At 41.4% G+C, this 27,854-nt stretch overlaps 1 protein-coding gene across 2 annotated transcripts; it reads right to left on the bottom strand.

Moving 5' to 3' along the window:
* Positions 1–108: 108 nt before the first annotated feature.
* Positions 109–22,504, bottom strand: ABRAXAS1 (abraxas 1, BRCA1 A complex subunit). 2 transcript variants are annotated; one of them, XM_075861164.1, is made up of 10 exons: positions 22,241–22,329; positions 18,223–18,313; positions 16,114–16,177; positions 13,693–13,729; positions 13,136–13,202; positions 11,356–11,549; positions 9,979–10,098; positions 8,032–8,116; positions 1,727–1,835; positions 109–709 (listed from the first exon to the last, which is right to left on the bottom strand). In XM_075861164.1, exons 2-10 carry the CDS (start codon positions 18,244–18,246, stop codon positions 318–320), a joined length of 1,092 nt encoding a protein of 363 aa, XP_075717279.1. In that variant the 5' UTR covers positions 18,247–18,313; positions 22,241–22,329; the 3' UTR covers positions 109–317. The 2 variants fall into 2 exon arrangements, with proteins under 2 accessions (XP_075717279.1, XP_075717270.1); XM_075861155.1 differs by lacking the exon at positions 16,114–16,177 and having other exon boundaries at positions 22,241–22,504.
* Between the last annotated feature and the right edge of the window lie 5,350 nt (positions 22,505–27,854).

Raw genomic sequence — 27,854 nt, 5'->3', positions numbered from 1 at the left:
CTTTGAGATTTTTACCTTTTAACTTCTTCACTACCAGTTTATTAGCCGATCCAACAATATCCATCCTCACAATGAACTTATGTAGAGAAAATACAAGAACACAACCCGGAAAAATAAATCGCTTCAGTATATTTGGATTATTTAAAAACAGAACAAAATGGTTACACCGTATTGCAGCAAAAAAAACTGCTGCACTGAATAAAAAATACAAATCCTAAATATTTTTTTTTACATTTAAACAGAATTCTATGCAACAACACAGATGAGCTTCCATCTCATGACCTGCACACTCCCACTTGCGACTTGTAACAATATTCTTAAAACGTTGGTGACTGTGAACCTGTCCAATCCATTTTTAGGTGCCCGGAATCATCGGTTTCTGTGCCACTATTAAACAATAGTTTGTCGTCTGGGCTGTTGCTCTGTGTGGCTGCTCGTGTCTTCACTCTGAACAAAGTGCCCTTTTTCTGCGGTGGTCTCTTTCTCTTGCCAGCTTTCTGTATAGACACTTCAGGGAGGTCAGTCGGTTGAATTATTAAGGTAAGATTATTCAGGTCATAGAGGTTATGGTTGACATTACAGATACGTGGTATGGTCTCCCCGTTCACAGTAAGGGAAGAGGACTGCAGAACCGCAGAATGAGGGAAGAACTTGCGCAAAGCCTGACACAGGAATACATTTTCTTCAGGACTTTCAGATGTCTTCGGCCCTAAAATAAAGAAATTATTAAATCTGTTGCTGAAGCAGATGCTGCAAATCTAAGGCTCTATTCATACTAGTCATGACTTCCGTTCTTAATAGAACCATGGACTTCTATGACTGATCGCATAGACTTAGGGCCTGTTCACATCACAGTTGCCGGTTTCCGTCAGGTTAACCCCTCAACGGAAACTTAAGCTTCTGTTTCCCTCACCATTGATATCAATGGTGATGGAAACCTAGCTAATGGTTTCCGTCTGTCACAGTTTGACAGGGTTCAGTTATTCTTGACTGAACCAATAGCGCCGCAGTCGACTGCGCTATTGATGCCGTCAAAATGATGGGACCATCACAACGGTGACAGATGGAAACCATTAGCTAGGTTTCCGTCACCCTTGAGTTCAATAGTGAGGGAAACTGAAGCAGAGGTTTCCGTTTGCTTTCCGCTGAAGGGCTAACACGACGGAAACCTCTGGGGGAACCCCCTCAACAGAACAGACGGTGATGTGAACACAGCCTTATATTGGGGGGGTGGGTCCATCAGATTTCATGTATGTATCTTATTTTTTTAAAACAAGGATAGCGCTGCAGTATACCCTATTGCTACATAAGTATCAGAACCCATACTGAATAGAACACAATGTGACCAAAACCGTACTTGAGTATTTCATGTTTTGTTCCGCTTGCACTATATACAGAAGAGAAGAGCTCTATTGTCACTGAACAGAATTTCATAAAATTTGCTATTAAATATCATTTTCCATTGAGGCTATAGGAAATGTATTTACTATGGAATTAACAGCAGACATTCATTACACTGAAAGTCTTAGAACCACGAGGTACTAAATCATCGTGAATTCTAGGCTATTTGGACTTTTCACACCTAAACGTTTACAGATTCTGACACCTACATGTCATTTTCTTTACAATCTGTCTGGGACAGTGTAGTTCCAGTTATTGATTTGAATACAAAAAAAAGGACCATGGCCACTGCAAAATTTGCAATTTTGTAAAACCTTAACGTTACCATCTTTACGAAGCTGTCGCTTCTCCGCTATTTGCCTCTTCAGCTGGCCAACTTGCTGTAAAAGTTTTTCTACAGAGCTTTCGCTTTCTGACACACGACTGCAAGTTTCCTGGACAGGTAAGAAGTAACAAAACAAAAAATGTATTTGAAAACCTCACTGGGCATGGATTAAGGGGGATTTCCTATGAGATGGAAAGAGCCAGGAAAAACGAAGTAAACAACTTAAACTCATCTGTGATGTGATGTTCCTGCCCTTCCGATCATTGAAATCGTCCACCTCTTCTGTTGTCATTGCAATAGCAAGCAGCATGGAACTGAATTTGTGAATATACTATGATTGTGGTTTTTTTATTTTTTTTCTATTTATACATAGTAAAAATTTCAGATAGGCTACGTTCACACAGGGCGGATACGCTGCATAAAAGGTACTGTGTATTTGTCCTGGTGGCTGCAAGGAATTCCGGACGAAATACCGCACCAAACTGTGGTGCAGTCTTTCACCCAGGATGTCTGTGCGGAAAACAGAATAGAAAAAACTAAAATCTTGTTCAAATATTATCCAGTCTGCTGCTACTGTATTATACTGCGGATTTTCCACAACGAAACCTGTTGTGGAAAATGTTCAGTATTTACCCTACGTGTGAGCCCGACCTATTAGCATGAACCCCTTCAGGACTGAGCCACTTTTAGACCAAATGACAGAGCCTCATTTTATAAATCTGACGTGTGTTACTTTATGTGGTAATAACTCGGGAATGCTTTTACCCATCCAAGCGATTCTGAGATTGTTTTCTCGTGACATATTGTACTTTATGTTAGTGAAAAAATTTGGTCGATATATTCAATATTTGTGTGTGAAAAACACCAAAATTTAGAGAAAATGTGCAAAAAATTATCATTTTCTAAATTCAAACGTATCTGCTTGTAAGACAGATAGTAATACCACACAAAATAGTTACTAGCTAACTTTTCCAATATGTCTACTTTAGATTGGCATTTTTTGAACATCCTTTTATTTTTCTAGGACGTTACAAGGCGTATAAGTTTAGCAGCAATTTCTCAAATTTTCAAGAAAATTTCAAAAACCCATTTTTTTAGGGAACAGTTCAGTTGTCAAGTGGCTTTGAGGGCCTTCTATATTAGAAACCCCCACAAATCATCCCACTTTAAAAACTGCACCCCTCAAAGTATTCAAAACAGCATTCAGAAAGTTTTTTTTAACCATTTAGGCGTTTCACAGGAATTAAAGGAAAGTAGCGGGGAAATTTACAAATTTCATTTTTTTTGCAGAAATTCCATTTGAATCCATTTTTCCTGTAATACTGAAGGTTTTTACCGGAGAAGCACAACTGAATATGTATTGCCCTGATTCTGCAGTTTTTAGAAATATTCCACATGTGGCCCTAGTGCGGTACTGGACTGAAATACCGGCCTCAGAAGCAAAGGAGCACATAGAGGATTTTAGGGCCTTCCTTTTCTTAGATTATATTTCAGGCACCATGTCCGGTTAGAAGAGGTCTTGTGGTGCCGAAACAAAGGAAACACCCCAAAAAATACCCCATTTTGGAAACTACACGCCTTGAGGAATTCATCTAGGGGTGTAGTGAGCATTTTGACCCTACAGGTGTTTCATAGATTTCATTAGAATTGGGCAGTGAAAATGAAAAATTACATTATTTTCCAATACCATGTAGCATTACCTCAAAATTTTTAATTTTTTCAACAAATAAATGATGAAAAGCACCCCAACATTTGTAAAGCAAATTCTCCAGAGTACGGAAATACCCAACATGTGGTCATAAACGGCTGTTTGGGGAAGCGGCAGGACTCAGAAGGGAAGGCACGCCATTTAGCTATTGAAGTACAAATTTTGCTGGTTTGATTTCTCGGCACCATGTCGCATTTGTAAAGCTCCTAAGGTACCAGTACAGTGGAAACCCCCCAAAAGTGACTCCATTTGGGAAACGACACCCCTAGAGGAATTCATCTAGGGGTGTAGTGAGCATTTTGACCCCCCAGGTGTTTCATAGATTATTAGAATTGGGCAGTAAACCTGAAAAACGTCATTATTTTCCTCTTAAGACGTAGCTTTAGGTAAAAAGGTTTCATTTTCTCATGAAATAAAGGAGAAAAATCACTAACATTTGTAAAGCAACTTCTCCAGAGTATGGAAATACCCCATATGTGGTAATAAACTATTGTATGTATACACATCTGAGCTCAGAAGGGAAGGAGCGACATTTGGCTTTTGGAGAGCAGATTTTGCTGGATTGGTTTTTCTGCGCCATGTCGCTTTTGCAAAGCCCCTTAGGTAGCAGTACAGTGGAAGCTACCCAAAAGTGACTCCATTTGGCAAACTACACCCATTGGGGAATTCATCTAGGGGTGTAGTGAGAATTTTTACCCCACAGGTGTCTCATATTTTATTAGAAATGGGCAGTGAAAATGAAAAATTACATTATTTTCCAATAAGACGTAGCATTAGTTAAAAATGTTTCATTTTCTCAACAAATAAAGGAGAAAAAGCACCGTAACATTTGTAAAGCAACATCTTCAGATTACGGAAATACCCCATATGTGGTCATAAACTGCTATTTGGACATACAGCAAGACTCTAAAGGAGCGCCATTTAGTATTTGGAGTGGAGATTTTATAAGATTCGTTTTTTGACACCATGTTGCATTGAGCTATAGTACCAGTACAGTGGAACCCCCGATAAATTACCCCGTTTTGGAAACTAGATCCCTCAAAGAATTTATCTAGGGGTGTAGTGAGCATTTTGACCGCACAAGTGTTTTGCAAAAATGAGTAAACCATATATGTTGCAGTTTGAAAATGGCTGTTTTCAACAAATGCCATTTCAGTGCCCAATGTCTTGTGCTCAGCTTGTACCACCGTAGACACACATCCCATAAATTGTTAAGCGGGTTCTCCAGAATACCCCATATGTGGTCATAAATTGCCGTTTGGGTACACTGCCAGGCTCAGTTGGACCACCATTTGGCTTTTGAAGCGCAGATTTTGCTTGGTGTATTAATGGTATTTCAGCTTATAATGTGGGGGCAAATGTAAGCTGTGCGGAGTACATCAGGGTATATGTAATCTGGGCGGAGTACATCAGGGTATATGTAGGGTGGGCGGAGTACATCAGGGTATATGTAAGGTGGGCGGAGTACATCAGGGTATATGTAATCTGGGCGGAGTACATCAGGGTATATGTAAGGTGGGCGGAGTACATCAGGGTATATGTAATGTGAGGAGTACATCAGGGTATATGTAATATGTGCGGGTACATCAGGCTATATGTAAGCTGTGCCCGAGTACATCAGGGTATATGTAAGCTGGGCGGAGTACATCAAGGTATATGTAAGCTGGGCATAGTTCATCAGGGTATATGTAAGCTGGGCGGAGTACATCAGGGTATATGTAAGCTGTGAGGAGTACATCAGGGTATATGTAATATGTGCGGGTACATCAGGCTATATGTAAGCTGGGCGGAGTGCAACAGGGTATATGTAAGCTGGGCGGAGTGCAACAGGGTATATGTAAGCTGGGCGGAGTACATCAGGGTATATGTAAGCTGGGCGGAGTACATCAGGGTATATGTGAGCTGGGCGGAGTACATCAGGGCATATGTGAGCTGGGCGGAGTACATCAGGGCATATGTGAGCTGGGCGGAGTACATCAGGGCATATGTGAGCTGGGCGGAGTACATCAGGGCATATGTGAGCTGGGCGGAGTACATCAGGGCATATGTAAACTGGGCGGAGTGCAACAGGTCATACATAATAGGATGATGTAATAATGGGGTGAATGAATAATCCATGGATTGGTGTGGTACGCTTTGAACCAATCCTTTATGCACAGGCCGTGTTGCCTAATCTTTGACTTCTTCATTAGCCCTATAAGCCGCACAAGGCTCTAAAGTTTCCTAATCTCCGCTGCATCTACGGGGTTCACCTGTGGGGTCCAGCAAATTACGATGTGGGGTATTTAGTGAAATTCTACTGGACCTAAAAATGAGTCTGGGCCGCCATTTAGAATCATTTCGCATCATTGCGTTTTGAGAGTCATAACGTGTTATTTTTCCGTAAGGGCGTGTGTGAGGGCGCGTTTTTTGTGGAATGAGCTGTAATTTTTATTGGTTCCATTTTGGGGGACATGTGATTTTTTTTATCACTATTTATTCCATTTTTTTGGAGATGAGGAACCCAAAAAACAGCCAGCACGTTTCTTTTTTACAGTGTTCACCGTGCAGTATAAACAACATGTTCACTTTATTCTGCGGGGTGATACGATTACAGCGACACCAAATTTATATCGTTTTTTTTACGTTTCACTGCGTTCCCACAATAAAAATACTCTTTTCTAAAAAAAATCATGTTTTAGTGTCGCCATTTTCTGACAGCCATAAACTTTTTTATTTTTTCGTTGATATCGCTGCGGGATGGCTTGTGTTATGCGTGACGAACTGTAGTTTCTATTGGTACCATTTTGCGTTACTTGCAACTTTTTGATCACTTTTTACAAAAAAAATTTTGAGACAAGATGACAAAAAAATAAAATGCTGTCATTGTTTTTTATTAAAAATTTTTACGGTGTTCACCGTGCGGTAAAAATAATGTGATATTTTTATAGATCAGGCCGTTCCGAACGCGCGATACCTATTATGTATAGTTTTTTTTCATATTTTCATTTTTTTTCTAATAATAAAGGAGTTGATCAGGGAAACAGGGCAAGTGTTGTTTTTATTATTTATTAACTTTTATTTATTTTTCTTTCACATTTTTTACTTTCTCTTTTACACTGACCTGGGGACTTGAAGACCTGATCTTCTGATCCCCGGTACGATGCACTGCACTACTTATGTAGTGCAGTGCATCGCAACTGTCATTCTTCATTTGACAGTTAGCGTATTAGGTCCTGCCTCGGGCAGGACCTAATAGGCTACCGTACCTTGGTAACCAGGAAGCCTAGTAATGGCTTCCTGGTTGCCATAGCAACAATCGCCACCCGCGATCCATCGCGGGGGGGCCCGGGGGTTACAGAGGGAGCTCCCTCCCTCTGTCAACCACTTCAATGCGGCGGACGTCATTGACAGCTGCATTGAAGGGGTTAAATGGCTGCGATCGGCGGTAACAGCCATCGCAGCGGCATGTCAGCTGTGTATAGTAATAATACAAATTTTTCCGAATTTATGCCAGTAAATTATTGTGGAAGTCTCCACAAAGCTCCTAGCTGGCATAGATTTCACTCAACAGGGCGTAGCAAAGTAGAGGCCCAATCTGGGTCCCTACCTTAAAGCCACCCCCGTTTGACAGACTACCCTTTATCGCTTCCGTTCAGCTCCATCATGCCAGCACCACTCATACAAGGACCTGATGCCGGGCAGCGGCAGGATGTTGTATGCTATATAGAAAAGATTTCCACAGCACCCACTGCATCAGGAACTCCCCACTCAAAAGCAAAAGGGATGCAAATTACATATCTATAAATCCCGTCTGGACATTCCTTAAATGGTGAAAAAACTTGACTGCATCCATGTGGCAAAAAGTTGTGTTTATTAACACATCCCAAATATACAAAAGGCAAAAGCTACGTTTCGACCCCGCTGGAGTCTTTTTCAAGGACCTTGTTTGCGACACAGCATTGATCACGTTTATGTGCTGCGTCGCATACAAGGCCCTGATGCTGCTTGGTGTCAGGTCCTTGTTTGAGCAGCTCTGGAATAAGGAAGGAGAAGGGATAAGAGGAGGCTGGGGTGAGAAGTATAGTGCGTGGCCGTGGTTGTTGGGCCATAATAGTGGCGCAAGGCACGGATCAAAGATGCAACACATTTATTAGGAGGCTTTTACCTCTTAATAAATTTGTCCGCCCTGTTAGTTGCATTTTCTGTATGTTAAAGCTCACAAAAAGTCCTAAGAAGATGCGCACATAGAACTTCCATGTTCAGCTATATGTGAAATGTTGGGGAATGGATGAGATTCTCATTAACACATTGCTGCTCTTTTGCAATCACAGGCTGTTCCAGGTGCAGTATCTTTTTAATAACTTCAGTGGACAACCATGTTATATTGTAATGCGTATTGCCTAAAACTATTTAAAATAAAACCATTGATCTGCTCTAAATCAGCGCAAATACTACATGTCAAACATACCTATTTTTTTGTGCAGCGGTGATAAACTCCTGCGTATCGGTTTCCCACTGTTATCCCGGCCTAGTAGTTGAACATTTGCGCATCTAATAAATAACGGGGCCCAAAAAAAAAAAAGCCTTTGAAAAATCTATTCATACATTACCGTACCTTCAGTTCCTCTTGAAGACTTGTACACATAGCGGTGATTTTATTAACTTCCTTTAAAGTGCCATCTTCATGAAAAAATTCTGATCTGTTCAAATACAGAAATTATCCCACGTTCAATCAGTAGTATAATAAGGGCAAAGAATGCTAGCCTATAAATAGATTAACCCCTTAAGGACACGGACAATTTTGGCCTTGAGGACAGAATAACTTTTTTATATTTCCCGCTTTGCATCCCGACGCTCATAACTTTTTTATTTTTTGTACGATGTTGTATGAGACTTTGTTTTTTGCGGGACGAGTTGTACTTTATGTAGGTACCATTTTGGTACAAATACATCATTTAATTTCTATAAATTTTTATTTTGGTGAAAATGCAGAAAAAAAGCAGTTCCGCTGCAGTATATATATATATATATATATATATATATATATATATTTATTATTTTTTTTACACCATACACCGATCATAAATAATGTAATACATTTGTTGTACAGGTTGTTACAGTCGTGGCGATACCAAATGTGTCTTATTTCATGTTTTGGGACTTTTATAATAAACTTTAAAATATGTATTTGTGTATTTTTTAACTTTATCATTAATTTTTTTTACATTCATTTAACTTTTTATTTTAATCCCATAAAGGGATTTATCATTTTGATTTTGTAACTGTAATGTACTGGCATAGATCTATATGCCAGTACATTAGCCTGTTACTGATCGTACACAGGCAGTTGTTAGGGCATACCTAAGTATGCCCTAACGACAGGAAATATGGTCAGACAGCCCTGGGGTCCTTCAATGGACCCTGGCCTGTTTGACCATACAAGTTATGGGCTTTAATCCTGTCACAGTTATCTTCTGTGACGTGATCAATGTGCAGTCCCCCCTCCTTGAACGCCGCAATCAGCTTTCATCGCGGCATTCAAGGGATTAAAGGCGGAGAGAGGATGTGTCTCTTCTCTCCGCTGTTAGAGCGGAGCCGTGGCTATGTATTACAGCCGTTGCCCCGCTCTCAATCGCGCGCACAGACGGCTGTCACACAGGACGAGAACGCTCATCCTAATGCGCAAAGTACTCGCCGCTCAGGACTAGCATTCTCGTCCTGTGTCGGCAACCAGTTAAAGAAAAAATAGCTGGAACATTCATTCTGGATAATAACTGCAGGATTTTTTATGATCACCACACAGGCCTTAACACAGAATTGATGAACGATCAGTCACAACCTTACTTGAAAAAGCTACGCGAAACCCACATCGGGGCGCTATTTTGGGCACACAGGCCACGCTTTACCAATGCGCAAGTCACTTTGTCTAGGGTACCTATGTAGCAATTATCTTTAGATGTCCAGCTTTTAGGAATTTTGACAGTGGTAGTGGATTCAGCATTCTGTCGCATGCATGTCGACTCTTTTCTGGTTAGAAACTGCGCTTGCAGCAATACTTTCTGTGCCCTTCTATTTTGGGAATACTTATACCTTTTTCTACACTTTGAAGATTTTGTTGGACGTGAAATGCAAACCCTTGCACTTTGTATATATGGCTGTTTTATATGCCCTACAGAGTGTATCCCATATCCATATGAATGTGTAACTAATACTATATATTACAGTGATCTTCACAGATATCTGTAATGCATGTATTGCGGTGATATACTTATATCGGTTTGCTCCGCGTAGATATACAGTAAATCTTGTTGGGATCTCCTATGTATTTTATAGTAATTTTTCTGAGATGTTATACAATTTGAGATTTTTATATATGAATCGTCCTTTTTTGTATATACATGACTTTTTGGAGTTTCTATTTGTTACCATTAATTACTTTTGGAGGTGTAATACCGTGTGTGGAATCACCTGGCCATTGCTCTACTTGTCCTGTGAGACATGTTTATGACAATCTTATCATTGGTTCTTTTCAAATAATCTAAGATCAGGTTCCTCTGCTTACCTGTGATTTGTAACTGCATGGTTAAATCCAGCAGAGACACAGGAGCCAAATAAAGTGCTGTATCCCTGTTGTTCGGACAACCCTAAGTTGGCAATTATTAGAGGCACTTTCTGAAAAAGACTGTGATAATAATAATAAGGTCATCCTGGAAAACATAGGGTATGTTCACATGTGGCAGATTTATTGAAATATTTTTAACTGAAAATCTGTTCCATACATCTGAATGGGGCCGTTTCCCGAGAGTGTACATACATTTCTGCAAACCCCATTTAGGACAATGCAGAAATCTCTGAAACAAATCTGCCGCGTGTGAACTTACCTAAAATGTTTTAATGAACTGTTTCATTTTTAAATATAAAAGGCAAAATCATTAAACACAAATGTTATAGTACGTACCGTAGCTACCAAGATAGCACTACTTAAAGAGGCTCTGTCACCACATTATAGGTGGCCTATCTTCTACATGATGTGATCGGGGCTGTAATGTAGATTACACCAGTGTTTTTTATTTAGAAAACCGATCATTTTTGACGGATTTATGACCTATTTTAACTTTATGCTAATGAGTTTCTTAAGACAACTGGGCATGTTTTACTATATGGCCAAGTGGGCGTTGTGGAGAGAAGTGTATGACGCTGACCAATCAGCGTCATACACTTCTCTCCATTCATTTACACAGCACACAGTGATCTTACTAGATCACTATGTGCAGACACACACACACACGTTACTGAAGTGTCCTTTAGGGTTAATAGACATCACCTCCAGCTGGGACGTGATGTCTGTTCACAATCCTGACACTTCGGTAACGTTTGTGTGGGATTTACAGCACATTAACATTAATGTGTGTGTATGTGGCTGCAAATAGTGATCTAGTAAGATCACGATGTGCTGACTAAATGAATGGAGAAGTGTATGACACTGATTGGTCAGCGTCATACACGTCTCTCCATAACGCCCACTTGGTCAAAAAGTAAAGCACGCCCAGTTGTCTATTAAGAATGTCATTAGCATAAAGCTCCGTAAAAAATTATCGTTTTTCTAAACAAAAAACACTGCTGTAATCTACATTACAGTGCCTATCACATTATGTACAAGATAGGGAACTTATATTGTGGTGACAGAGCGTCTTTAATTACAGCAACTTATGATAAAAGGGAACTCCCACAATAACATCTTCGGTCACATGCACAGGGGTCCAGTAGATGGGACCTCCCACAATGCCCTGATCAATTGGGTGCTCATTTTCAGTGTAGACATAGCTAATCACGGCAACCTCTCCAATAATATCAACTCTTACCGGAGTTGCTCTTTAATATAGATTTCTGTTTTAGAAGCAGTGACATTTTTATTGACCAATACTACGGATATACTTACCTATCTTGAGGTTTATGTAAAGCGTACTCCATGAGATGAGTAGATTTTGTTTCTGTTGTAGACTGTGATGTGACCAATAGGAAAACAAGTTCGGGATTAGACAGGTAAGTCTGAAGGTTATGATGCAAAATCCTCTCCCTGAAACTCATGTTCTGTTCACTGTTATGGCGAAATCGATACCATCCAATCACATCCTGTGACCACCAAGAAAAGTAAATTCATTAACAATTAGAGGAGCAACTCACAAACCGTTATGATTATGAAACAATTTGTTCTGATCTAAACACTTGTATTTCTTTTAAAGAGTTTTTATTTTTTATTATATCTTATAAATAACCTGTCATGATAAACTACAGGGTAGCACACCATCTAGGGTAGCTTTAAGTGCTATATTTGGGTCCAACAAAAGCAATATCTGTGCAGACTGGCATGTGGTGAATTAGTCTTAAAATGAAGCCAAACGGACCCCAATGACTTATAACGTGGTCCATTTGGGTTCTGCCATTTTTATGGCAATGGTAGCGCTGCATGAGGCACTATTCTATCCATCAAAAGTAACAGAAACCCAGACTCTGATGTGAACAGAGCCTAAATGGACAAGAAAATGTAAAATTAATTGCAAGCTTCAAGCTACTTTAGGTATAATATAAGTGAATAAATACTTTACCTAACCCTTATTGCATATACATTAGAATGCCACTTCTTAGTATAACTTGGCTGGACATGGCAGAAAAGAATCACCCCCCTCTCACATGTAGAACATTTCCAAAGCTCATGGTGAAAGGTGAATACTCAAGAAGATATTTCCCACAATCATAGTATTCCGCTTATTTTTAAGAATAAAACGAGAACCGTTACATCCCACAGAGCAGATTTCCTTTGGTCAGAACCAATCCTTTTTATTACCATATATTTAACAATTATCAGAAGGCCTATGGCCCAAATGTGATGGGAACAGAACCTTGGGGTGGAGGATCTATAGGATTCTTAGCAAAAATGGTAACCATTCAATTTATGTCTTGCCCCACATGCCTTGGTAAATGGTCATTCAACACCACAACAAAAATGAGACGCTGCAGAAGACATTTCTGGAAGACACATTTTCAAAAATGCTTTCGAATATCTTACGACATTTACTTTGGCTCTTGTTTTGGTGGACTCGGCCCAGCCACCTATCACATGGTTAGCCATTCATTTAAATGGCACAACATAGAATACTCCACTGCAGGGAAAATGCATGGGCAACCGGGATCAGCTGATCACCGAGTTGGCTTTCTTGTGTAAAAGGGTTCTTCCCAACTCAGACAATTATGGCATATCCACAGGATATGCCATAAACGTCTGATAGATGCGGCTCCCAGCTTTGGGAGAATGGGGTGTGGCGGCCGCTGGTTGTCACATCCAGACAGAGGCTCAGTGGAGAGGTGCCTGTGATTACAGAAACAGTGCTGCGCTGTTTCCGGCACTCCCATGGAAGAGAATGGGCGTTACGGAAACAGCATAGCACAGCGAGCTCAGCTGTTTCCAGAATTCCGGCCATCTCTCCGCCTGAATGAGACGGCCGCCGGGGGACCCAGTCTTCAGGAATGGTACGGGTGGCAGAACTGGGACCTGCATCTATCAGACGTTTATGGTATATCCTGTGGAAATGCTAGAAGTGTCTAAGATGGGAATACTCTTAAATAGAACAGAGTAAGCTTTATACTGGCTAGATGTCTTGGAATAAGAAAATGTTATAAATCTGTGTATATTAGTTCATGCCTGACTTTGGGTTGGTTACCTTTTCTTGGCCAGCAAGTAGCTTCTGTAATGCAAGCGTGTTCAATTCACCCACTCCACTGTAAAACCTATACATATTTATATACCATTAGACATGCAGAACTTTATTCCTGTATCAGTTCATATAAACGGTTGAGTTTAAATAGACTGGCTTCTTAAAGGGGAATTCTACCTTTAGCTGTCTTCTAGTATGTCTGTCAGAGATTCACAATTACAGAAATCTAACAAGCACCAAAGAGTTTGCTTTACTGAGTGCCCAGCTTATGGACCCTCCATCGGACATGCCACTAAAGGTGGAAATCCCATATAAATGATATCACAAAGTAGTTTAAAAAAAAGTAGACAGAAGATAACTAATACCTAGTAGTACAGGGGGTGATCAAAACCCTGTTCCCAGGTTTTCTAGAAAATCACCATGGTGACTAGATAACGGCAGTTGTGTGCTCCTCTTGGAAAGAGATCTATTAGTGGAGATCAATGCAATAACAAGAAGCTTTCTGCCAAGAGTGGTCGCATCATCATACTGTTAATTAATAAGCAGATACTGCATTCACAAACCTGCACAGATGATAAAAAGGTAGATTTCTTTGGATATCTGTGGGATTAAAATATAAATTGAGTTACAACAAGAAAAGTTTACATAACAAATGAAAAGGATGCACTTTAGTGAAAAAAACATACAATATGCCCTCCCCGCTTCAGGAATGTATGTTTTGTTATTCTACCATAGATACAAAATAGATATACTGTACTATGGATAGCAAAAAATGAAAGCATAGCGAATGCATATTGTTAACATGTCAATAGAGCTAGCATTCTAAGATACTCTATGGACAAAAGTATTGGGACACAACTCTTAAAAGGGGTTTTCTGAGTTATTTAAAAATTGGCCAATGAAGAAGGGATGCAAAAAAGAAAGAGCCATTGCTCAACTCATGGATCCCCGTCGTTCCAGCGCCTCCGCTCCGTTACTTTCCACCGCTGTGTTTTGACAGCTGCAGCTATGATGTGCCCGTATGCTCACGTGATAACTGCAGCCAATCACTGGTCTCCGTGGGTATACAGCACAGGAGCGCTGAGGCCAGTGCGGGGATCCGTAAGTTGAGAAATAGTTCTTTTTTTGCATTCCGCCTACCGTGGCCAATTTTTTTTAAATAACTTGGAGGAAAACCCATTTAATCATTGAATTCAGGTATTTCATTCAGTCCCATTGCCACAGGTGTAAAAATGTAAGCACCTACCCGTGCAGTCTGCCTGTACAAACAGTTGTGAAAGAATGGGTCGTTCTAAAGAGCTCACTGAATTGCAGCGTGGTACTGTAATAAGACGCCACCGTTGCAACAAGTCCGTTCATGAAATTCCACGATTAACTGAATGGTATTATGGCAAAGTGGAAGCGTTTAGTAACCATAGCAACTCAACCACGTTAAGTTACAAAGCGGGGTTGCGGAGTGCTGAGGCGCATTCGTACATTGCAGTTATTAAGTCAGCAGATCAACTTTAGAGTTCCAAACCTCCTCTGCCATTATCAGCAGCAAAAACACTGTGCACGGGAGCCTCTTGGCATGGATAGTGACGTTGGCAGCAGTGCTGGAGTCCCCGGGCAGAGCATCCGCTGATGCTCTGCTCCGGAACTCCAGCTATAGGAAACCCCTGAAGTCACTGTCGATATACGGACAGTGATGTCGGCGACAGCAGTACCGGAGTCCCCGAGCATCAGCTGATGCTCTGCTCGGAAACTCCAGATATAGGAAACCCCTGAAGTCACTGACCAAATGTCGGGAGTAGTGCTGGAGTCCCGAGCAAAGCACTAGCTGATTCGCTGCTCGGGGACTCCAGCAATAGGCAGTGTGACAGCCCCTTGCGGTCATGACATTGATAACACTCAGTCACGAACTGCACAGAAAGCAAGCCCTCAGTCACGTGTGGACGTGTCGGCGCGTCATCAACATTAGAAAAGCCCCAGGACTTCCGGGAACAGTTCACCGGGTTTGAACAGCACCATTTAGTACCAAGTTTTTAATTATATTAATAAGTGACTTTTTACATAAAAATATGAATGCAAAGCAATTTTTGGTCCCAGGATAACCCCTTTAATCACAAAGCACAATGGCAATAGTCGGATGGAGTGGTGTAAAGCACGCCACCACTAGACTCCGGAGCAGTGGAAAGGTGTTCGGTGAAGTGATGAATCACGCTTCTCTATCTGGCAGTCTGATGGACAAGTGTTGGTTTGGCGAATGCCAGTAGAGCGTTACCTGCCTGACTGCATGGTGCCAACTGTAAAGTTTGATGGAGGTGGGATAATGCTATGGGGTTGTTATTCAGGAGTTGGCCTAGGCACCTTAGTTCCAGTGAAGGAAAATCTCAAAGAAAATCTGTCACTAGGTTTATGCTGCCCTGAGGGCAGCAGAAAGTAGTGCCAGAGTCGGAGTCCAGCGATGTATAATTTACTTTGTAATATTTAGCCGTTTTCACAAAATCCCTGTTTATCTAAAAACTACTGAACCCTGAAAAGCGAGTAATAATACAGCATTGGGATCAGGGTCTCTGGCACTACTTTATGCTGCCCTCAGATAGGGCAGCATAGACATGGTGACAGATTCCCCTTCATGCTTAAGAACACCAAGACATTTTGGACAATTCTATACATCCAACTTTGTAGGAACAGTTTGGAGAAGACCATTTTCTGTTCCAGCATGACTGTGCCCCAGTGCACAAAGCAAGGCTCGTAAAGGCATGGTTGGGGGGAGTTTGGTGTGGAAGACTGACTGCCGCCCCCCCCCCCCCACACAGAGCCCCGACCTCAACCCCATTAAACACCTTTGGGATGAACTAGAACAGAGATCATGAGCCAGGCTCTCTTGTCTAACATCAGTGTCACATAGTTACATAGTTTGTACGGTTGAAAAAAGACACGAGTGTCTGATCTCACAAATGCTCTACCGGAGGACTAGGCAAAAGTTCCCACAAACATACCTTCCCAGAAGAGTGGAAGTTGTTTAAGTTGCAAAAGGGGAGGGGACCAACTCCATATTAATGCCTGTGGATTTAGAAAGGGGTATTATAAAAGCTCCTGGTAGGTGTCCCAATACTTTTGTCCACATAGTGTATTTCCCTTAAAAATTAGCACTTCTACAACACGCTGTTCCTTTTTTACTTACTCATTTTGCCATAAACATACATGAGTTTCTGCTCATACCATGGTTTCTCTGCTATCATTTAATGGCCATGTAATATAAATCCTAACCTACAAATTACATTGGTCTAGATTTTCACTACAAAAAAAAGAAAAGGTCTACTGTATTAACACTTTCTCACCTATGAGATTGAATAGTAGGCTTGTGTTCCTTTAAGTATTGCTCAAGCATGCAGGCAGAAAGTCACACCACTGTCGCAAAAGAACACACCATCGTTCCTAGAACTACTTCTACTGCACACCGCTATCATGTAAGTTGTGTAAATGCTTCCAACTTAACCCCTTCCCGCCGCAGCCCTTTTTCAGGTTTTCATTTTCGTTTTTTTTCCTCCCCACCTTCCAAAAGCCATACCTTTTTAATTTTTCCGTCGATATAGTCCTAGGAGGGCTTTATTTTTGCGGGACGAGTTGTAGTTTTTCTTAGCACCATTTATTGTGCCATATAATGTACTAGGAAACGGGGAAAAAAATATTCGTGGGGTAGAAAATGAAAAAAAAAAACAGCGATTCCGCCATTGTTTTTTGCGCGTCATTTTTACGGAATTCACCGTGAAATTAAAACATGTTAACTTTATTCTGTGGGTCAATACAATTACGGTGATACCAAATATATATATCATTTCTATATTTTACTACTTTTACAAAAAACCTAAATGTAAAAAAGAAAATTTATTTTGTGTCGCCAAACTTTTTTATTTTTGCATCGATTAAGTGATATGAGGGCTTATTTTTTGCAGGATAAGAAGTAGTTTTTAATGATACCGTTTTGGTGTACATGCGACGTTTTCATCACTTTTTATTTATTTTTTTGTGGGAGAGGGGACCAAAAAAAAAAAAAAAGAGCGATTCTGGCACTTAAATTTTTTTTTTTTTTTAAGGCATACTCCGTGCGGGTTAAATAATGATATATTATAATAGTTCGGATGCGGCGATACCAATAATGTTTATTTATTTATTTTTTTAACTATGCTGTAGGGGGAAAACAACTTTATTTTACTCATTTTTACTTTTTTTATTAGTGCCCCTAGGGGACTTCAACCAGCGATCGTTAGATCGCTTGCACAATATACTGCAATACTGATGTATTGCAGTATATCATGAGCCTGACAGTCTTCTATTAAGCACAAAGATGTCGGACCTGGGGGCCTTCATTAGGCCCCCAGGCAGCCACCCCCCCTCCCCCCTGGGATCGCGTTGCGGCGCGATGAGCTGTTAGAGGTGGTCATCCCCTCTTTCTAACGATTTAAATGCTGCGGTCGCTATTGACCGCGGAATTTAACGAGTTGCTCTGAAGTGTCGGCTGTAACATACAGCCGAGACCAGCATCGTATAAAACGGGTTCACTCCGTGAGCCCATTCCATACTTCCTCTACCCGTCTTTGGCGTATGGATACGTCAAATGTCGGGAAGGGGTTAATATTTCTTGTCCAAAGTTACAAAATGTAAGACTCTCTGAATGCTGCATTTTTTCCCCTAAAAAGTTAAATTGCCACCATAACTTGATTCCTGCCTTTCACCTGATTCCAGAGCCTTTCTTATGTCACTACGTGCCTTTGTTTCCCCGCAATCTGCCCCATTAGTTTCTGCAGCTCATATATAAACAAAAATTACAACTGTGTGGTCTCCCTATAATTTAAAAAAAACTGTACAATAAAGAGAACATGGTATTTACAGTGATTTGTGAACGTCATTACAAAAACAAAAAAAAACGAACCTATATGTACCCCAAAATTATACCCTTAAAACAACCCATATCAAAACGTCTAAACCTAGACCACAAGCAGCTGCACCGGACACAAAAGAATGTTGGATATAAAGTGCCATTGAAACATCACGATAGAGCCAACAGAATGCTGAAAGGCAGACTGGTCCCAATATGTTGAACATACCGATTGTGTAAACCACTTGCACATCACTCATCTGGGAATCAGTGATGCTATCCTTTGCTTCTCCCCTGACAACTCCGAGGAGAATTCCTTCCTGTGCAAAGAAGACATAAAAACATTATACCAAGTCTGTTAAAAAGGGTTCACGTGTCGCAAATTGTGCACCAGTGTAGTCAAATAAGTGAATGTTGCGCACCGCCATGGAGATTTCATGCAGGGGCCTATGAAAAGCTCCCATGGTGCCTAGGCAGGTGTTCAAGAATGTACCCCACTACTCTCTGACCATGCCGTTCAGAATGATGCATCTGTAGTTGTGCAAAATTAAAAAGAGAAAAATATATAGGGACTATTGGAGGCCCCGCTACACATGAGAAACAACTCAAGTGTAGATAAGATAATTTAATGAAATAAGGTCAGGCTACGCGTTTCAGCGTTGGACCAGCGTCTTCCTCACTGTAGTTGTGAGATGGACAATCATTACTTTAATTGCCCGATCAGGTCCCGATCATGTGATCGCAGGGAAAGTTTGTTGTAGCGACAAACTTTCCTGGGACCAATTGCGGGTGCTGCCGTCGGTTGCATGGCAAAACCGGAGGCCATACAACGGCCTCCGGGTCTGCCATGCACGGAAGCTTATGAGGACCAGCCGGAGGCTAGTCCTCATAGGACTCCTGTCAGTGTGACTCTCAGCGTCACACTGACCGTTTATAACACGTTACACTACCTAGGTAGTGTAATGTATTATAGCAGCCATCAGTGCTGCAGGTCTAAAAGTAAAAAAAAATACATAAAAATGTTTCATAAAAGTGTAAAAACAAAAAATACTTTTTTCCTATAATAAGTCTATTATAGGAAAAAAATGAAAACGTTAAAAAAGTACACATATTTGGTATCACCGCGTTCGTAACAACCCAAACTATAAAACTATAATATTATTTTTCCCACACCGTGAACACCGCAAATTTTTTTTTTAAAAACAATGCCAGCATCACTATTTTTTTTGGTCATCACCCCTCCCAAAATACAGAATAAAAAGTGATCAACAAGTCGCATGTACTCCAAAACAGTAGCAATAAAAACTACAACACGTCCCGCAAAAAAAAAGCCCTTAGGCCCCACGCACACGATCGTAAAAAAAAACTCAGTTTTTGTGGACCGCAAAAATGGACCCATTCACGTTCATTGAACACGGACACCTTTGCGTAGCGCTACGGATGGGTGTCCATGCCGTAGAAATGTTCCGAAAATTATGGAACATGACCGTTATTTTGCATTTTGCGGGCCGTGCTCCCATACTTTGTATGGGAGCACTGCCCGAAAATGCGGGTGGCAGTTTGTAAAATGGGGTGAATTATGGGGTCTTTCTAATACATAAGGCCCTGAAAACTTCAGATCTGAACGGGTCCTTGAAAAATAGCCTTTTGAAATTGTCAGAAATTGCTGCTACAGTTCTAAGCCTTGTAATATCCTAGAAAAATTAAATGATGTTCAAAAAACGATGCAAATATAAAGCAGACATATGGGGGATGTTAATTAGCAACAATTTTGTGTGGTATTACTATCTGTCTTACAAGTAGATACATTTAAAATGAGAAAAATCATAATTTTTGCAAACTTTCTTTAAATTTTAGTGTTTTTCACAAATAAGCAATGAATTTATTGACCAAATTTTTCCACTAACATAAAGTACATTCTGTCACGAGAAAACAATCTCAGAATCGCTTGGATAGGCAAAAGCATTCCAGAGTTCTTACCACATAAAATTACACATGTCAGATTTGAAAAAATGGGGCTGGTCCTCAAGGGCCAAAATGACCTTGGTCCTGAAAAAGTAAAATTTGGTGCAAAAAAAATAAATTAATAAAAAAAAAAAAAAAGGCCTAGATCCTCTTAGCATTGCCACATTTCATAACGTGATCGCTGCAGGGGTTACCTGGGCACAAAGCAGCTGGAAGAGAAGGGACGCTTTGGTATGGCAGCGCCGCAAGAAGTATAGGCTTAAAGTGTAGCTAAACGGTTGACAAACTTCTGACGTGTCATAGTCACATGTCAGAAGTTTGGATTGTTGGGGGTCTGAGCACTGAGACCCCCACCAATCTCTAGAATGAAGCAGCTGAAGTGTTCATGTGAGCGCTCAGCTGCTTCGTGTCTGTTCGGCTTTTTCCGGAAATAAATGTATCGGTGTACGGACTCAATATAAAAGTCTGTGAGCCCGTACTCCGATACATCAGCTTTCCGGAAAAAGCCAAACAGACACGAAGCAGCTGAGCTCTCACACGAACACTTCAGCTGCTTCGTTCTAGCGATTGGTGGGGGTCTCCGTGCTCGGACCCCCACCAATCCAAACTTCTGACATGTCACTATGACATGTCAGAAGTCTGACGAATGTTTAGCTACACTTTAAGCTTTTCTATTTTTTAACCTGCGGAACTTGCTGTGAATTTACAGAATAATTAATTCCACAAACAATGGCATTTCTTGCAGAATTTGACTTCCTCATTGAACTCTATGGCAAAGTTCTTCAAACAAACGCGCAGCCAATCCACATACCGCAGGTCAATTACAGCACATGTTCTGTGCAAGTTTTTTCCACAGCGTGTGGATGAGATTTGTTAAAAACCACATTCACTTTGCTGCTATTGTAATCCGCTCCGGATATTCCGCCCAGAAAATCGGCAGCGAATCTTATATATATTTTCGAAAGTTTGTTTGTAGCCCGATTTTTTTATTGGTTTAAAATGGATCATACTAACAGGATGTGCCAAGGGGGAAGTTGTCTTTATTCCTACATAATATTGATGGTTATGGATTATTTCTATCCTTTCCAACCTCTAATAACACACACTTCTTATGTACCATTTATTATTATTATAAGCGGGGCACACATTGCGGTTATCGCATACACCACTACACACATTTACTTTCCCTGGAGCTGCATCGTTCCTCTGTTATTGGACTTGAGGCGTCTGGCGCCCGTCGTACTGCGCATGTGCGGGGAGCCGCGCCGTGTTTCTCCTGGTGTCGGCCCCGGCGCATGCGCACTGGGTACGGGAGGTGTGGTGCTTGGTCCTGCCCCCGGCTGTCGCATTAGGCATGCACAGAGGGCCGCGATGTGGAGCGGCCCTGGCGCGTTGTGCACAGGTGGGCAGGCTTTTGGTGTTCTCGTGCAACATGGCGCCGGTGTCTGACGCATGCGCATTGCGCTCTGACGGACGCCATCTATACCGTAGTTCAACCTCCCGAGCAACACCGGGTATAAAAGCTAGTACACGTTTCAGTTCTCAATGCAGAGCTGGCTCGATCACACCTCCATGTATATGTAATAGGGTCCACCAGCTCATATATATATATATATATATATATATAATTCTGCCTCCTGACACTCGCTGTCTTCAATCATCGACTTTTTCTTACATGGGAGCACTGATTGGTTATAATAAGTGCTTGTCATACGGCGAGAGCCTATACCTGTGCCCCTGGCATCCTTCCCTCACCAGGGCACTGAAGGGAAGTGGCTCCTGCAGCATTAGCAGATCAGCATCTCGGACAGTTAGTTGTACATAGGACTTTGAAGAAAGATTTTTTTTTAATCCATAAATTGTGTTTCTACAGACCAAGGGCGCCTGTGTGAACCCAACCTAAAGACTGGACTGGCATAGTGCTCATAGCAGACCGCTGGGGTGACAACCTGTCAGCAGAGTAGGTCATGCCCATACCTCCATGGATTTAGCTATCTTCTGGCGCTACGGACAAGACAGAGGTCTGGTATTAGAAGCGGTCCAGGGCACCTCTTCAGCACTTATGGAGACATGTCAGAGGATAGCATGGCACCCTGACATCAAACCATAGCGAAAAGTACACTGGAACACCAATGATGATCTGTAAAAGCCGGCAGCTGGGCAGTATGGCGCCCTTGTTATTTATGGTCACCACCTCTCATTCACTCAGTGTCCCATCGTCATGCTGTATAAGGCCGTGTGACTGTCACAGGAGCCGGATGCTTACAGTCTGCTATACTCACCGAGTCCGAGCCGGAGTTCACATGCTGGAAGGCGAGGGCGCCAAAAACAAACCCAGACACGAGAGCTCTGGTGCTCTCCCCAGCCATGGTAACCGCTCACTTTGGGCAACCTATAGCTCGCTGCGCCGCCATGGGACACGTCTGTTCAGTTACATCTTTCAGGTGTAGACAAACTATAGAGGCGTTCACACTAGAAGAAGTAACGCGTTATAGTAAAGACAGGAAGTACTGTATCTCCGGTGACTCCACAAACAGCAGCAGAGAGAGGGTTGCGGGCAGATAGACATGTATAGCGCGACACAGAAGAAACAGTGACCTCTGCTGGACAAATCCTATACTGTGACTATGAGAGAGTCTAAAAGCAGTTCCTTTCTGCCTGACACACCTTAAGGCTATGTTCACACTGAGTTTTTTTGCAGGAGGAATATCTGCCTCAAAATTCCGTTTGGAAGTTTGAGGCAGATTTTCCTCTCCCTGTACACCGATTTTCGCCAGCGGCCATTGGGCGCTGCAGGCATAAAACGCCACGAAATACGCCTTCTCTGCCTCCCATTGAAGTCAATGGGAGGTCAGAGGCGGAAACGTCCTAAGATAGGGCATGTCGCTTCTTTCTCCCGCGAGCCGGTTTTACTGCTCGCAGGAGAAAACCGCCCCCGCCTCCCATTGAAATCGACGGGAGGCATTTTCGGGCCATTTTTGACAAGCTTTTTGGCGCGGTTTCCGCGTCAAGAAACTCGTCAAAATACTCCGTGTGAACTTAGCCTTAGGGTATGTTCACACGCAGAGTCAAAAACATCTCAAAATACGGAGCTGTTTTTTACGGCCGTTTTTGGAGCTGTTTTCATTGGAGTCTATGAGAAAACGGCTTCAAAAACGTCCCAAGAAGTGTCCTGCACTTCTTTTGACGAGCCGTCATTTTACGCTCCGTATTTTGACAGCGACGCGTAAAATGACAGCTCGTCTGCACAGAACATCGTACGACCCATTGCAAGCAATGGGCAGATGTTTTCCGACGTATTGGAGCCGTCTTTTCAGGCATAATTCGAGGCGTAAAACGCCTCCATTACGTCTGAAAATAGGTCGTGTGAACCCAGCCTCAGTAGTAATTTTAGGAAGGTGTAATTTTTTTTATTTTTTTTTTATCATATTGCTTTTAATATGATATTAACATAAATTGTATTTATTTGTGTTCTCATTTTTTACTTTTTACTGTATTCATACTTTTACTTCTCTATGGGGGCTGCCATTTTTTTTTCATCGTTAATCGACACAGAGTGATGGAATACCGCACATACAACCCCATAAAGAATGCGAACGGGAGCCGTTCCATTCTCAGAAGCGTACGCCGTCTGTGTGGGAACGGCGCATGCGTCGCTCCCACACAGACCAAAACGAAGCTCGTTCGCGGAGCGAAATCCGGCGCCATTTTCATGTGGACTGGAAGCCGCTGCCAGACAGCCAGATGACGACTTCCGGCCGCGGCTTCCGGCCATATGTTCAGGCGCAAGGAATAGGAGCGTGGACCAGTGGAGGCGGCAGGTAATTTATGTTCGTGTATGTGATGTGTGTATTATGTCCGTGTGATACGGTCTGCTGAGCCCTGTATCTAATCCTCCTACACTGTGCAGTCGATCAGAAAATGGCGGCACACAGTGTAGGAGGTTTGAAGATTCAAACCCTTCCTTCTCCTAGCACTAGCCAGAAGAAGGGAGGGGGGATTGTGTGAGGACACTAGAGGAGAGTTTGTCCACCCCAAATTTGCAGCATAAATCAATGAGGTTGCTTTACCACATTGACCATGCTGCAATTTTGGGAACTGCTCCCTCTAGTGCCCAGCACATGGAAATGTTATAAATTAGAATCTAATTTCTAATATTTCCTGACTTGTGAAAAAATTAAAAAAATTAAAACAATGTGTAATCACTTAAATAATAATTGTTTAACTGAAAAAAAGTATATATAATTTTCTAGCGACATATTCGGGGTGGTTTCACTAAGACAACTTCTTTTCATATGCCCTATTAGCACATATGGACATCATAGAGGTGTTTCCCCTGCTTTGGACCCCCTCCTTATGATCAAGAGGGGAGAGCTGCTAAGTATGAGCGGTTCCCGCACTACCAGACATAGGCCAGCCATGTATTACATTTAATAGGGTTTTCCCACAATCATTATTTATCACCTATCGACAGAATAGGTGATAAATATCTGATCGGTGGGGGTTGACCACAGGAACCCCCACCAATCACAAGAATGACAGGGGCCCCCCAAGCTATTTGTTTGGGGGACACATGATCGCACGAGCCACAAAAAAAAATATTTTATTGGTATTTAGGGCTGTTATGTAGCATGGATTTTTTGTTTATGTATGTCTCTCCCCCCTTTACCCTTCTTTTTTCCATATCGTAGAATGGTACTTACCATACTGATGTCCCCTATGTAAGCTGTACAGGTGGTATGAGCGGGTTCCAGTTGTTTCTATCTCCAGGTAGATGTTTCCTGATGAACAGCTGATTGGACTAGGTCAGCTGTGCTAATTGCATGAGCAGCTTCCAGAATCTTCTATTTCCAGGCAGTTTTTCTCCTAGGAACAGCTGATTGGACATTTGAATTCCAAAAGGCGGGAAACAGATCTATAAATGAGCGAGTTTTCTTCGTGGTCAAGCAGTTCGTCTGGAGCCTGGACCGTCGCCCAAACCCTCCCTCCCTTATGTTCTGAATTTTCCTTCCTGTCACGATGTTTGTTAGAGGGCTTTTATCTTCCAGCTAATGCTGGGCAGATTTGGTATTTTATTATTATAAAAGCTGGATTTTTTTATTGGTTTTCTTGATTAAAATGTATGGTTATTTATATATTTTAATTATTATTGAATTTATGTTACCCTTAACCCCTTTAGGACACAGCCTGTTTTGGCCTTGTGGACACAGATGATTTTTTAAAATCTGACATGTATAACTTTATGTGGTAATAACTTGGGAATGCTTTTACCTATCCGAGCGATTCTGAGATTGTTTTTTCATGACATATTGTACTTTAAGTTAGTGAAAAAATTTGGTTGATAAATTCAATATTTATTTGTGAAAACCACCAAAATTGACAGAAAATTTGTAAAAATTTGCATTTTTCTACATTTAAATGTATTTGCTTGTAAAACAGATAGTAATACCACACAAAATACTTACTAGTTAACATTTCCCATATGTCTACTTTATGTTTGCATCATTTTTTGAACGTCCTTTTATTTTTCCGGGACGTTACAAGGCTTAGAACTTTAGCAGCAATTTCTCAAATTTTGACGAAAATTTCAAAAGCCTATTTTTTCAGTGACCAGTTTAGTTCCGAAGCGGCTTTGAGGGCCTTATATATTAGAAAGTGCCAATAAAATGTCCCATTTTGAAAACTGCACCCCTCAAAGTATTCAAAACTGCATTCAGAAAGTTTATTAACCCTTTAGACGTTTCACAGGAATTAAAGCAAAATACAGGTGAAATGTACAAATTTTAACATTTTTTCCGAAATTCATTTGTAATAAATTTTTTAAATGTAACACAGAAGGTTTTACCCAAGAAATGCAACTCAATATTTATTGCCCAGATTCTGCCGTTTTTAGAAATATCCCACATGTGGCCCTAGAGCGCTAATGGACTGAAGCACCAGCCTCAGGAGCACCTACTGGATTTCAGGGCCTCCTTTTTTTTTAGAATATATTTTAGGAACCATGTCAGGTTTGAAGAGGTGCCAAAACAGTGGAAACCCCCCAAAAGTGACCCTATTTTGGAAACTACACCCCTCAAGGAATTTTTAAAGGGGTTTAGCTAGCATTTTGTCCCCACAGTTTTTTCTTACATAATTTAGTGGAATTAGTCTGTGAAGATGAAAATCTACTTTTTTTCTGAGAAAACATAGAATTTTTTCATTTTTACAAGGAATAAAGAAGAAAAAACACCTCAACATTTCTAAAGCAATTTTTCTCGATTACGGCAATACCCCATATGTGGTAATAAACTGCTGTTTGGACTCACAGCGGGGCTCAGAGGCAAAAGAGCACCTTTTGGATTTTGGAGCGCAGATTTTGCTAGAATAGTTTTTGGTGCCATGTCATATTTGCAATGCCCTGGAGGGACCAAAACAGTGGAAACCCCCCAAAAGTGAACCCATTCTGGAAACTACACCCCACAAGGAATTTTTCTAGCGGTATAGTTAGCATTTTGTCCCCACAGTTTTTTTGCAGAATTTAGTGGAATTAGTCTGTGAAGAAGAAAATCTAATTTTTCTGAAAAAACATAGAATTTTTACAAGGAATAACACCCCAACATTTATAAAGCAATTTCTCCCGATTACGGCAATACCCCATATGTAGTAATAAACTGCTGTTTGTACTCACAGCGGAGCTCAGAAGCAAAAGAGCGCCTTTTGGATTTTGGAGCGCAGATTTTGCTGGAATAGTTTTTGGTGCCATATCATGTTTGCAATGCCCTGGAGGGACCAAAACAGTGGAAACCCCCCAAAAGTTACCCCATTCTGGAAACTACACCCCTCAAGGAATTTTTCTAGCGGTATACACCGTGTTCCAAATTATTATGCACATTGGATTTAAATGTCATAAACATTTAATTATTAGTTTTTCAATTAAACTCATGGATGATATTGTGTCTTAGGGCTCTTTGGATCATTGTAATCAATCTCAAACACTTGTGATAATTAGTTTGCCAGGTGTGCCCAATCAAAGGAAAACTACTTAAGGGGATGTTCACACGGAGTATTTTGCCAAGTTTTTTGACGCGGAAACAGCGTCGCAAAACTCGGCAGAAACGGCCCAAGAACGTCTCCCATTGATTTCAATGGGAGGCGTCGGCGTCTTTTTCCCGCGAGCAGTAAAACTGCCTCGCGGGAAAAAGAAGCGACATGCCCTATCTTCGGGCGCTTCCGCCTCTGACCTCCCATTGACTTCAATGGGAGGCAGAGAAAGCGTATTTTGCGCTGTTTTATGCGAAAATCGCCGCGAAAAACGGCGTGCAGGGAGAGGAAAATCTGCCTCAAAGTTCCAAACGGAATTTTGAGGCAGATATTCCTCCCCCAAAATACTCTGTGTGAACATAGCCTAAGAAGGACGTTCCACATTATTAAGCAGGCCAAAGGATCTCTGCTGCCGAAAAGCGTGAAATAGTGCAATACCTTGGACAAGGTATGAAAACATTGGATATTTCAAGAAAACTTAAGCGTGATCATCGTACTGTGAAAAGATTTGTGGCTGATTCAGAGCACAGACGGGTTCTTTCAGATAAAAGCATAATGAGGAAGGTTTCTGCCAGACAAATTAATAGGATTAGGAGAGCAGCTGCTAAAATGCCATTGCAAAGCAGCAAACAGGTATTTGAAGCCGCTGGTGCCCCTGTAGTCCCGCGAACCTCAAGGTGTAGGATCCTCCAGAGGTTTGCAAGTGTGCATAAAGCTATTATTCGGCTACCCCTAAACAATGCTCACAAGCAGAAACGGTTGCAGTGGGCTCAGAAATACATGAAGACTAATTTTCAAACCGTGTTGTTTACTGATGAGTGCCGTGCAACCCTGGATGGTCCAGATGGATGGAGTAGTGGATGATTGGTGAATGGC

Source organism: Rhinoderma darwinii, chromosome 1 (assembly GCF_050947455.1).
Source record: "Rhinoderma darwinii isolate aRhiDar2 chromosome 1, aRhiDar2.hap1, whole genome shotgun sequence".
Lineage (NCBI taxonomy): Eukaryota > Metazoa > Chordata > Amphibia > Anura > Rhinodermatidae > Rhinoderma > Rhinoderma darwinii.
The sequence above is the reverse complement of the archived record's forward strand: the minus strand, read 5'-3'. Positions and strand labels throughout refer to the sequence as shown.